Below are 13,023 nucleotides of genomic sequence, written 5' to 3' on the forward strand. Positions count from 1 at the left end.
AGAAAAAAAGCATCATTAATACACTGGACACACTTGGGCAATTATGTAAATATTCCTTTTACCCTTAAAGGGCTGATGTAGGCAGGCAGAGATGTTTTCTTTCTCTTTGCATCCACACTTCTTTTTGCACCTATGGGTACCTATAACATAGCATTGGATGTGAGATGTGTCCTTGGGAAGATGAAATGAATATGCAGAATGTGTTTGGACCCAGGAACGCTAACTGGAGAGATAGAGCTCCCACACTTGTCACGCGGTGGCTTTCCTGATTATCTTTTCTGCTTCATCTTCCTAGCTTGCCACCAGTCTTGTTTCGAGTGTGCAGGGAAGAGCCCGCATGACTGCACAGCCTGCTGGCCTTCCCATGTGCTGATGGATGGGCAGTGCCTCTCCCAGTGCCCGGATGGGTACTTCAACCAGGGAGGCAGTTGTACAGGTGAGTGTGCAGCACGCTGGGGCATATTCCCAATACCCCTGTTTTGTCTTCACAGTGCATCCAGACCCTGTAATTAGAAAGCTTGCCATACCATGGGCTAAAGCAGGGATCCCCAAACTATGGCCTGCGGACCGCATGTGGCCCCCTGAGGCCATTTATCCGGCCCCCGCTGCACTTCCGGAAGGGGTATCTCTTTCATTGGTGGTCAGTGAAAAGCGCAGCGTTGCTCACATACGGTACTACTTCCTATGACGCGGGACGCACGCGTCACAGCTCCGGAAGCGTGTCATATCACTTGTTATGGTTAGCAGTGACAAATATGGAACCGGACATTGACCATCTCATTAGCCAAAAGCAGGCCCATAGTTCCTATTGAAATACTGGTCAGTTTGTTGATTTAAATTTACTTGTTCTTTATTTTAAATATTGTATTTGTTCCCGTTTTGTTTTTTTACTTTAAAATAAGATATGTGCAGTGTGCATAGTGATTTGTTCATAGTTTTTTTTTATAATCCAGCCCTCCAACGGTCTGAAGGACAGTGAACTGGCCCCCTGTGTAAAAAGTTTGGGGACCCCTGGGCTAAAGGGTTGGCCTGTAAATCCCTACCTTGAACTTGTAGGAGTAAAGGGAACAGGAGAAATACAGTTCTTCTAATAAGGAGGCATGGAAGCAGTGGAAAATTAGAATCCACTTTACCCGGAGCACACAGTGAGGGCTGGATTTGACGGTAGTCATCACGGAGACAGAGTACCGCCGGCCCGAATGCATTTGTGTGGGATCAGGCGCTGGGCGTGACCTCGGCAGTTCTCAGTCCACTTTCCTTGGCTACAGCCTAATACAATAAAGCAAAAGGAGTGAGGTATTTATTTTTTTCTTTGACAGGTCAGTCCTGTATGTTTTAAAGAGCACTTTCATATTTCATTGACAGAGATTCTAGAAATTACTAGTTGAGATAAATGTTGAGTTTTATTAAAATTGACAAAATACTAAAATTTAAGCACCTCATTGTAGCACTGTTTTCTTGTATCTACAGTGGGGAAAAAAGACTAAATAGCTTCTATCATGTTTACTATTTTATTTCTAAAAATACACTGGTTGAAATCAGCTCACAGGAAAAAGCCCAATGTTACAAAATTATATTACATGTATTTCTAGCATCAGAAAAACAGGTAGTAAATTTGTAAACTGTTTAAAAATAAATTAATATTTGTTAGATTCATGTAGCCTCAAACTCCAAAGAGGAAATTTAATGTGAACATAGATTAGATGATTGAAGATCAATATGAGACTTCTTCCAGAATATTCTTTTTCCCTAGCACCTTTTTAATCTCGCTAGGCCCCTGGTGGGTTGCTTTCCTCTGAATGCTCCATCATGTTCAGAAGGGGGAGCGATTCTGGTTTCAGTGTCATTGAGGTTGTCCTTGAAAACTGTTGTCTATCCTCCAGTGCTTTCGCACTAGCCCGGTGGGTAGTGTGTGTGTGAGGTTGTTTGGGGTGAAGTCTGAGTAGCTCTAACTCTGCTCTGCCTGTGCCTCTGCCGGCTTGAAGTGGGCAGGTGGCCGGGGCCACAAACGCCAGGGCTTGAAGCCGGCAGGTGGCCGGAGCCACAAACGCCAGGGCTTGAAGCTGGCAGGTGGCCGGGGCCACAAACGCCAGGGCTTGAAGCTGGCAGATGGCCGGGGCCACAAACGCCAGGGCTTGAAGCTGGCAGGTGGCCGGGGCCACAAACGCCAGGGCCACCGGTCAGTGCAAATATTCCTGCAGGGAGGAAACACTGGGAGGTGGGAACCTCCCTAGAACACCAGTATCTTTTGGATGAGGGTGTTCAAAGTTAAGAGCCACAGGAATGTAGAAGGGGTGACAGTTCATGCTAGCCTACTAATCAGCAGTTTTCTTACTTGCTTACTTTTTTTATATATATAACTCCTTATCTTCTTTTGGTCTTTTGCCAGCAGAAGCAAGAAGGCATTGGCTTTTTTCAAAATCTGTGCCTTTGCTTTTCACCAGCTCTGTGCCAGAAGGGAGTTCTTTGTCCTCAGTTCTAGCAAGATCCCTCCAGCTCCTGGTCCTCATCTCTCCTCCCCTTGGAGTCAGACCTGCTCAGACCTCCTGGTCCTTGGCAGAGAAACCCTTACATTTCCTTCCATGTGCTGCGCATGCTGCAGCCTTGGCAGGACCGGTGCAGCAGCTGCAGCTGCCCCCGCCCCTGGCCAGCTGCCTACACCGCTGTGGCCCGCTCGGTCTGCAGCAGGGCAGGGCCTCTTGTTCGTTTGGCGGCTTTCCTGGGGAAACATAGCTTCGGCATAATTTTATCTAAGCAACTTAACTTCAGACCCAGATGTAATCACCTCTAGGAAGAGGACTTTTTCTGACCTCTGTATTTGAATTAGGAATTGCTACTAAAACAGGCACCCGCGTTTTGCTATTTGACTCTAGGAGAGGGTTCAGCCTTCATCGCTGTGTAAGGTTCCCCCTTTGCCCGCGGGGAATTCTGAGAAGTGATATACATCTCCCTCTTTTCCTTACCTTGCTCTCTCTCAATCATGGCACTTTGGAGAGGGTGAGTCTTTCCACTTATCTTTCTGCTTTGTCATTTTGAACTTAACTTTCTTATTTACATAGATGGGGATGGTCAGCTGGCCCCTCTGGCACGTGTGGCCAATGAATCTAATTTTTATGGTTCTAGATTCTGTGTTCTATTCATGGGTGGCATTTTCATTGGCTTCAAAAATGCCTTCTCTTGGTCAGGCTTAAGGGTACACCAGGCTTGCTCAGGAATCTGCAAAAGGTGAGAAGTGTTTGACTTCTGCTCTGAGTGTAATTTGTGGAGTGCGTTACATACATCATGTATTTACATGCTGAGCTGGTAATTCCAATCCTGGTTCCCATTCTCCCCCCCCCCCCCCAGGATGCCACCCCACCTGCAGGCAGTGCCATGGCCCGTCAGACTCGGACTGCATTTCCTGTCACCCTCATGTCACTATTAATGGTGGGACCTGCAGGACCAGCTGTAAAGAAGGGCAGTTCCTCAACCCCGTGGGGTACTGTGCTGGTGAGTGGTGTCTCCTCTTTGTCTCAGAACCACTGGCAAAGCCAGGGGCTTCTTCATTTCAGGCTTTGGAAGGCCCTGGTACCTGTCATTTGCTAAGCAATTAAGAGCTGTTTCTTTAGGGAGACATTTGTTTCATGTCTGGGAACTCACTTCACTGCTGCCTGTCGGATATTTAGTAAATATTGGTAGATTCAAATGAAGTCTGCTAATAAGCCTCTTGTAATTTCTAAAAAAAAAGTTAGAACTTCATATTAATAAAAATTGGAGGCATGAGAATAGTACATTATATGCATGTGGCATAGTTCAGCTTAAGATGGCAAAATGTATTTTCAAAACAATCTCTCAAAGACTCTCTCCCTCTTGTCTACATTATCTCCTGCCCCATTGCTGTGGAGAACATTTGCCATCAGCCCTAGGCACCAAAATTTAAGGAGACTAACCCCAAAGTAAATCAGTTGCCTCAGCAGTTAGGACTTTTCCTTCTCATTTAGAACTCAAATCTCAAAAAAGAAACAAATTGAGATATTTAGCATGAAATTTGGATGATGATGAAGGCTCCATACAGTGTTGGTGGTCATCAATTCGTTCATGGTCAGATGCTCAGAATAAAAATAATAAAAATGCTGAATAAGGCAATGACTCTCTCCTCAAAGAGCTAAGAGTCTAGAAAGAGCAATTTATAGGCTAGTGGGTCATTATATGTTTCTTGACACACTTTTGCCAATTTCGGAGGAACTTGAGATTTGCTTGTGCAGCAGTTGTTAGGGCTCTGAAGGGCTTGCCTGGGAGGTGTTCTGGGATGCCACTGGGCACTTGGAAAAGTGAGAGGGCCAGAACCTGGTTGGATGCGTACTGGAGGGGTTGACTTGCTGTGGGGCCTGTCCCTGGTCTGGGAGGAGGTGTGGCCTGTCCAGATCACAGCATGGACAGGTACATCCAGTCTGGGACAGCACTGTCCAGAATGGTGGCAGGGACACAGCGTGTCGATGACAGTGCTCCAAGTGTAGCTGGTGATGCCATGGTCTTCGGATTTCTTCCTTTTTGTACATGACCTTTGCTATACACATTGGGGTCCAAAGTCTATATCCTAGAAAGACTGCGCTGTCAATAGCCAAAAATGCTGGAATTCAGGGCAAAAACAAAACAAAACAATTGTTGTATGAGTTCAAAGGAGAGAGAAGAAAAAGATATGGAAGGCATTATGGAAGAGGTAGAACCTGAAATTCTTCCTAAAGAATATTTAGGATTCAGTTGGACAGGGGGAGGCCAGGCCGACTTTCTGGGTGTGGCTCCACCAGGAGGTAGGCACAGAGGAAAAGCATTTGGGCCGTTGATGGCCAACGAGACGTTCATCCTGAATGAAGAACATGGTTTGTTTTAAGGCATAGCAGGTGAAACAGTTAGAAAATTTAAGTTGGAACCAAAGCATACAAAACTCACAATTCAGACAAAAAAGTTTGAATGGAATTTCGTGGGCAAAGAGCCTTCAGAGTTTTGGAGAGGACGGTGACTTGCTTAAGAGTGTGTTGCCGGAGGAAATGTGCAAGCTGTGCAGGAGAGGGGCTGGAGCGAGGGGAGATTCTAGTCAGAGAGAGGAGTTAGAAGGCAAGATCCTCACTGTGGCTTTTCCATTTCCAACCTATCCAGCATGTGGACCTTAAAATTTTTATGCTGGGGGAAAATTTTTAAATAAATATTTATATAAAGAGATTGGAAATTTTTAAATTTTGATGAACTCTGCTTTCTCCAATGTTCAAGAAAGGGGGGGAAAGCAGGAAGCATCAACTCCCATATGTGCCTCTACCGGGCAAGCCCAGGATCTTGAACCAGTGACCTCAGCGTTCCAGGTTGACGCTTTATCCACTGCGCCACCACAAGTCAAGCAGGAGTGCATTAACTTTTTAAGGCTAACAGGCGACCGTTAGAATGAAGAATCGTGGGACTAAGCTAATGCCTCTGGAAAGCCCTAGCCATAGATGAGCAGGTCCCACTAAAAATGCTGAAAGGGATAAACCTTGGCTGTCCTGGGCATTAGATATATTAAGTAAAGGTTTTAAATAAGACAACCATTTACTGGTGCTTGGAACTCCTGTGTTGAATGGAGACTGGTGTATGAGTGTCTAGTATAGAAAAATTTGAACAGTAATTTCAGTTGTTGATCTTTGAGAGAAGAGTATTGATCTCAATTTTACTTTTTCAATAAATTTATGTCATTTTCAAACACCTCCCACTTTCTCTGTAGCATTGTAACAGCATTTAATCATTTACTGCTTCATCAAACATATATTAAGCATATGCTTCATGCCAGGCACAATGCTGGGCTCTGGGGATGCAAAGTCAAATGAGAAACATACAGTGTAGCCTGACCAAGTGGTGGCGCAGTGGATAGTGCATTGAACTGGGGTGCGGAGGACCCAGGTTCAAAACCCCGAGGTTGCCAGCTTGCGTGTGGGCTCATCTGGTTTGAGTAAGGCTCACCAGCTTGAACCCAAGGTCACTGGTTTGATCAAGGGGTCACTCAGTCTGCTGTAGCCCCCAGATCAAGGCACATATGAGAAAGCAATCAATGAACAACTAAGGTGCCGCAATGAAGAATTGATGCTTCTCATCTCTCTCCCTTTCTGTCTGTTTGTCCCTCTCTCTGTCTCTTTCTTTCTCTGTCACACACACACACACATACACACACACACACACAGGAACATACAGTGCAAGAAGGAAGGGGATATGTGTTGAATATGCTACTGCTGTGGATGTGAGATAAGCCTGGGGTACTGCAGCCCAGACCAGAGGGGTGTGCGTGTGTGTGTGTGTGTGTGTGTGTGTGTGTGTGTGTGTGTAAAGTAGGTATGGATGGCTTTCTGGAATATTTCATAACTGAGATGATTTTGAAATATTGAAAGGAGTTTGGGGATTTGGAAGGGAAAACATTCCAGGAAATGAGCCAGAGTTGTTATCTGTTCCAGCACCCATGGAACGCTAAGGAGGATGCCTGTCGTTAGCGTGGGAGTGGCGGACCTGAAGCAGAAGGAAGCAGGGCCGGTCGGGAAGGCCTTTGTATTTTCTGGTTAAGGAGAACATTGTCATCAATGCTGTGGAGGTTTCTTGAATGTTTTTAAGTAGAGGAGTGTCATGGTCACATTTCTGTCAAGAGAAAGAGCTGCAGCCTGACCAGGCGGTGGCGCAGTGGATAGAGCGTCGGACTGGGCTGCGGAGGACCCAGGTTTCAGACCCCGAGGTCGCCAGCTTGAGCGCGAGCTCATCTGGTTTGAGCAAGGCTCACCAGCTTGAGCCCAAGGTCGCTGGCTCGAGCAAGGGGTCACTCAGTCTGCTGAAGGCCCGTGGTCAAGGCACATATGAGAAAGCAACCAATGAACAACTAAGGAACCGCAATGAAGAATTGATGTTTCTCATCTCTCTCCCTTCCTGTCTGTCTGTTCCTATCTGTTCCTCTCTCTGACTCTCTCTGTCTCTCCCACAAGGAAAACAAAAAAAAGAGAAAGAGCTGCAGAAGATTGCTTGCAGGAAGGCAAGGCAGGGAGCAGAAAGGCCTTTGAAAAAGTAATTGTAGGAATCCAAATGGAAGATGAAGGCCTTTAATGAGAAAATTGCTAAGGACATGGCTTCACTAAATATTAGTTAAATATTAGGTTGACCCATGTGAGGGTGCTATTTTGGGGGCACAAGTGGTCAAATAGTGGTAATTTCATATGGTTCAACCTGTCAGGTAAGTCTTCCCGTATCTGCAAGGTATGCATTCCAAGACCCTCAGTGGATAGTACCAAACTGCAGATGGTACCAAGCCTAGTATAGATAAACACTGTGTTGTTTCTTTATATATATTTTTACTTAAAAGGAGCACTTTATGGCTTCTCTTTGGCATATCTGAAGTGCCAACATCACTCTTGCACTTTGGAGCCATTATTAAGTAAAATCAGGGTTACTTGAACACAAGGCAGTGATGTACCTCGTCAGTCTCATAACCCAGAAGGCTACTGTGACTATGGGGCAGGTAGCGTGTAGAGCATGGATATGCTGGACAAAAGGATTATTCACATTCCTGGCTGGACGGTATAGACCGGCGCGAGATTTCATCATGCTATCGGAATGGCATGCCACTTAAAACTTATAAATTGTTTACTTCTGGAATTCTTTCCTTTAATACTCTGAACAGTGGTTGACTGAGGGTTACTGAAACCAGGGAAAGCAAAATTGCACATAAGGGGAGATTACTGTAGAAGCAACAGAATTGCTGACCTCTTAACCCTGGAGGCTAAGAGAGGGAGTTTGGGGGATGATTTCCAGGTTTCTGGTCAAGTAAACTTGCGGAATGGGAGTGCCATTTACCAAGGGCTAGAATAGGAATATAATGGCTTGAATTTGGACAAGTTGAACCCTGGGAGACCATTGGACATCCAGGCATAGCTGTCCAGGAAGAGGTTGAAGACCTAAATAGGTTTTTTGTTTGTCTGTCTGCTTTTTACGGGAACCACCAGGAGTTTATCTTCTATCTTTATTTTACCCTGAACTTAACGTCCTGGAATCTTTTTTTTTAACTGCAGTGTTGCTTGAGTCAGGTCATAGTTAACTAACCTCGTGGAACATTTCAATGACTTTTATCTAATCTCAGGAAGGTGTTTGGAAGAGGCCTGTGATGGTAGACAAAGCAGAAGTAATCCGCCCCAGGCAGCGCCATCTGTGGAATGTTCCCATCATCCTCTGGATGCTCTGGCACAGTGGAAGCCCCAGGGGAAGGGCCCTGTCAGCTCCTCTATCACGTGTGAGCTTTGCAGGGTGGTGGGATTTACTCATAGGATTTATAATTTATCTGAGCCTTACCTAAGATCATCATCACAGACCTCTTAATTGCATTTGGCTGTTTAAGAAATTACATCTAATCTATCACATAGCCCAGAATAAACACATCCTGGGAACAGGTCCAAAAACCTCAATGTGTTATCACATATGGAGACGTCATATGTGTGGTTCCCCTTCGGGTTTATCAAAGCAAATATACAGTTTGTGAGAGTTAGACCAGGGCTGAAGGTGTTCAACAGAGATAAATGAACTGAGAAGCAGGGGCAGATAAGATTATAGTAGGCATGGTGAAGAGTTATGAAAATCCAGGTTTTCTATTCATAGAATATTTTTTTTAGTATATTGTGCACATTTCAAATTGCCTAAAAATTCCAAAGCCTGAGGTACTTTCTGCTTTTCTCAGCTAAAGCTTTTCTCTTGTTTGTAAAATTATGTATTTATTTACTTACTTTTACAGAGAAACATTGATTTATCATTCTCCTTAGTTATGTACTGATTGGTTGATGTACCTTGATCTGATATTGAACGCACAATCTTAGCATATCAGGACAATCTCCTCTTTTTTGTTTTTTAGTAGGGGGTGGACAGACAGGGATAGGCAGACAGGAAGGGAGAGAGATGAAGAAGCATCAATTAGTAGTTGTGGCATCTTAGTTGTTCATTGATTGCTTTCTTATACGTACCTTGACTGGAGGGCTCCCAGTGACTCCTTGCTCAAGTCAGTGACCTTAGGCTTCAAGCCAGCGACGTTTGGGCTCAAGCCAGCGACCATGGGGTCACATCTATAATCCTATGCTAAAGCCGGCAACCTCGCGCTCAAGCCAGATGAGCCTGCACTCAAGGTGGTAACCTCAGGGTTTTGTACTTGGATCCTCAGCATCCCAGGCCAACACTCTATCCACTGCACCACTGCCTGGTCAGGTAGGACAATCTCCTCTTTATAGAAGATGGTGAAAATTAAAAAGAAAATGTACAGATGGGCCAAGCATCACCCCCTGGTGGGCATTTCAGGTGGATCCTGGTCGGGTGCATGCGGGAGTCCGTCTGTCTGCTCCCCCCCCCCCCCAGCCCCGCTTCTCACTTCGAAAAATTCAAAAAAAAAAAAAGAAGAAAGAAAATAAAATGTGAGAAATACCCAAATGCAAAATAATAATAAATGCCTTGGACTTTGTGGAATTGCTTAATGGAACAGGTAAGCTTTGATGTGAGAGCGTTACTGGAGAGGGGAAGATGGGAAAATTTAAACAGCTTATTTGTTAGGGTGGTAGGGTTCTGGGGGATTAAAACTTGCTTGCTTATGCAGTCAGTTTTTTAAATGCTGATTTGTTTCCTCATTAATCTCTACCAGAATGTAAGCAAAAGGAGACATAACGGTGAAGAAATACTACTCTGAGCATTTTCACATTGTAATCCATGGTACTCAAGTTCCAAGCAAAGGTTAATAAGTGTTACATGCAAAAAAGATTCCTGGCTAAATGCATTTGGAAACCTCTGAGTTCAATAGCTTAAGCAACTTTCTTTATTGCAGGATTTCTCAGAACCTTAAGTAAATAGATGTGCATTGTGAATGTCTAAGATGAAGGAGGCCGGGCATCATTTCCCAAACATTTCATTGCATACCCTTCCCATCATTTATCATAACCTCTCACAAAGCTCACCAGTGGTTTGCAGAAAAAGCTTTGGGAAGCCCTGGACTAGGTGATGTAAATATGTTGAGCAATTTGTTGGCATCTTCCTAAATGTAAGATGAAATAATGAACCGTCTTCAGATTGTGGAATTCCCTCTTTCCTTCCTTCTCTCCCACCCCTCCCCTCTTCTCTTCTTTCTTCCCTCCTTTCTTTTGCCATTCCTTTCCTCCTTCTCTTCCTTTTTTCCTCCCTCCCTCCCTCCCTCCCTCCCTCTCTCCCTCCCTTCCCTCCCTTCCCTCCCTCCCTCCCTTTCTTCCTTCCCTCCTTCATTTCCCTCTCTGTGAGCCAGCAGAGGGGTTACTGATGGGACTCAGGCTTGCCTCTCTGCCTGCTGAAGAGCACCAGAGAGTGATCAGTAAGTATCCTCCAGTGTTGAGTCTGAGTAGTGTTCACTTGCTGAACCTGCATGAAGCCATTTGTTGACTGGTTAGAAAACCTATTAACAGTTTTCTTCCAAATCATTAACAAAAAATACCCTTTTGATCCCCTTCCATGATTTTCTCCATTTGTTACCATAATTTCTGAAAGAGGCCCTAAAAAGTGGGAAGAAAGTTGCAGCCCAGATTAAAAGAACAAGAGATCACTGTTTTGGAATTTGCAGACAGAACCACCACACAAAGTAATGAAAAAAACAGTTCAAGTTGAACATAATTAAGGTCCTGGGAAGCAGCCCTGTTTGAGCCAGTGTACCGGCTCTCTGCTTCCAGGCACGGTGACTGGAAGCCAGAGAGGTGAGAGCCAATTCTGTTTTCCAGCAGCTCCTGCCTGTGGGAGAGCTGGGCTGGCACCACCCTCCATCTTGCTGTAACTGCTCCGGGCTGAACCTGGGAGGAAGGGAAGAGGCCTCCCGTGTAGCGGTTAGGACCTCATTCTGATTCAAATTCCTACCCATCCATTTCTCATGGCCTGGCTCAGATTCCCTCCCGAACAGGACCAGCTTTCTCTTGGCCTCTCCCACACTGTGGTTCCTGGTATGCTGATCATTTCTACCACTTACCTAGCACTGGGCATTGATGAGCTCAGGTTCTCTGTGAGGACTGCTTCTGGGCGTCCAATAATAGGCAGCTGTTCTGAGGGCTCATTATGTGACAGGCACTGTGCTAAAGGCTTTGAATGCATTTTGCTATTTAATATTAACAGTGACCCTCCAAGGCAGACACCGATTTGATTTCCATTTTACATATGAAGAAACTGAAATACAGAGAGGTTAAGTAACTTTTTCAAAATGACAAAAGCTGGGAAATACAGAGCCAAGATTTGAACCTAGAGAGTGATTCTGGCATCCAAACACTTAACCCTTTCGTTGTGCTCTGTGATGCCAAATACAGTTGATTACACACAATAGAGACTCAAGGGTGATTTTTTTTTATTGGTGGATTAAAAGGTGGATTAGCAGGGACTGGTATGACAAGGTGGTTTGGAGAGGCACTGTTGCGAAAAGTTGTAGGAACTTGTTAGTCTATTTAAAATGCTGAAGAATCTAATTTGGAGAGCCCTGTGTACATGTGGCCCTACTGTATATTATTTTTATTGAACCAGTAAGTTTTACAGAAACATTAATGCACACTATGTTTTAATTTATATCTACATTTATTTTAATTTTTTTCAACATATCTGTGTGTATTTTTGATAGTTGTAGTCAACAGCTACACATTTCTTTGTTTCTCTTAAATATCACTTGAATATTTGCATTTCCATATGTTGGCAAATATTCAAAGAATCTACATAGTTGCCTTTTTTAATGGCTAAATAGCATTTCACTGTGTTTGTGGAATTTGATTTGATTCTCCATTTTCCTTCTGTGGACCTGGGTGATGACTACCAGGATGTAATTTACTGCCTAGTCCATGTTACATTAAGTTTGACTTCCAAGGCTTCAGTTGGACTAGGTCTGTATTTCTTGTTATAGTTAATTCAAATAAAGAGGTTTGTGGAATTTTATAATTTCAAACCAGTTTCTCATCTATCTTCTCATTTTATCTCGCAAGAAAGAGTCCTGCTAAAGTGGGAATAAGAACTCAGTGTAGGGCCCAACAAACACATAGATGCTGATTAACAAATGTTGAGTGGCCTGACTGGGCGGTGGCACAGTGGATAGAGCGTCGAACTGGGATGCAGAAGACCCAGGTTCGAGACCCCGAGGTCGCCAGCTTGAGCGAGGGCTCATCTGGTTTGAGCAAAAGCTCACCAGCTTGAGCCCAAGGTCACTGGCTTGAGCAAGGGGTTACTCAGTCTGCTGAAGGCCCGCGGTCAAGGCACGTATGAGAAGGCAATCAATGAACAATTAGGTGTTCCAATGCGCAACGAAAAAACTAATGATTGATGCTTTTCATCTCTCTGTTCCTGTCTGTCTGTCCCTGTCTATCCCTCTCTCTGTCTCTGTAAAAAAAAAAAAAGAAGAAGAAATGTTGAGTGAATGAATGACTCAAAGCTGGGGTCCTAATGTCCAGTATAATTGCCTTCTAATGCACTGTGTGGTAATTATAGCAAGGATCTTTCTTTTTAGTGTGGCTCATTTATTTGGTTCTTATCTCTTCTTTTTCACCTCCCACTTTATTCCAACTGGTTCTATTCTTCTATCTTTCTATATTTTTTAATTTTTTTGTGTCTTCTATTTTTTTAACACTTTCTTGTTTATTTTCCTTATCTTTTTTTAATGCATTTTTCTTTCTTATTTCTCATTTTGTCACCCTATCTCCTCTTGTTTGAACTGTGAATTGTATATCCAATTTCTTTTTCCAGAACTTTCAATGATTATCTCTTCTTTGTTCTCCCAATTTGGGTCTTATTTAAGAGGCCACCCTGTCTGCAGAAGGACAATCGAATATCTCAAGGCATTTATTTATTTATTTATTTATTTATTTATTTATTTATTTATTTATTTATAACTTTTCCTTTAAGAATAAAAGAACATGACATGCTTAATTTAAATTGGACTTCCCTGAGTTAACAAGAAGAACTTATGTTTTCTTCTCCATGTGACTTTTACTAAACATTGTCTTACCTAGCTTTGGTAATGACAGCAAGATC

The 13,023-nt window shown here is 43.8% G+C and overlaps 1 protein-coding gene across 2 annotated transcripts in view; it reads left to right on the plus strand.

The window, feature by feature from the left end:
* Positions 1-13,023, plus strand: part of FRAS1 (Fraser extracellular matrix complex subunit 1) — a 513,532-nt gene that overhangs the window by 285,507 nt on the left and 215,002 nt on the right. For both annotated transcript variants that reach the window (XR_010751479.1, XM_066384281.1), the window contains exons 19-20: positions 296-436; positions 3,346-3,489. Coding sequence is in view for 1 of the 2 variants with exons in the window: in XM_066384281.1 (XP_066240378.1) it covers positions 296-436; positions 3,346-3,489 (285 nt within the window). In the remaining variant the exon portion in view is untranslated. The remainder of the gene's footprint in view (positions 1-295; positions 437-3,345; positions 3,490-13,023) is intronic.

The sequence above is a fragment of the Saccopteryx leptura genome, chromosome 5 (genome assembly GCF_036850995.1).
Source record: "Saccopteryx leptura isolate mSacLep1 chromosome 5, mSacLep1_pri_phased_curated, whole genome shotgun sequence".
Taxonomy (NCBI): Eukaryota; Metazoa; Chordata; class Mammalia; order Chiroptera; family Emballonuridae; genus Saccopteryx; species Saccopteryx leptura.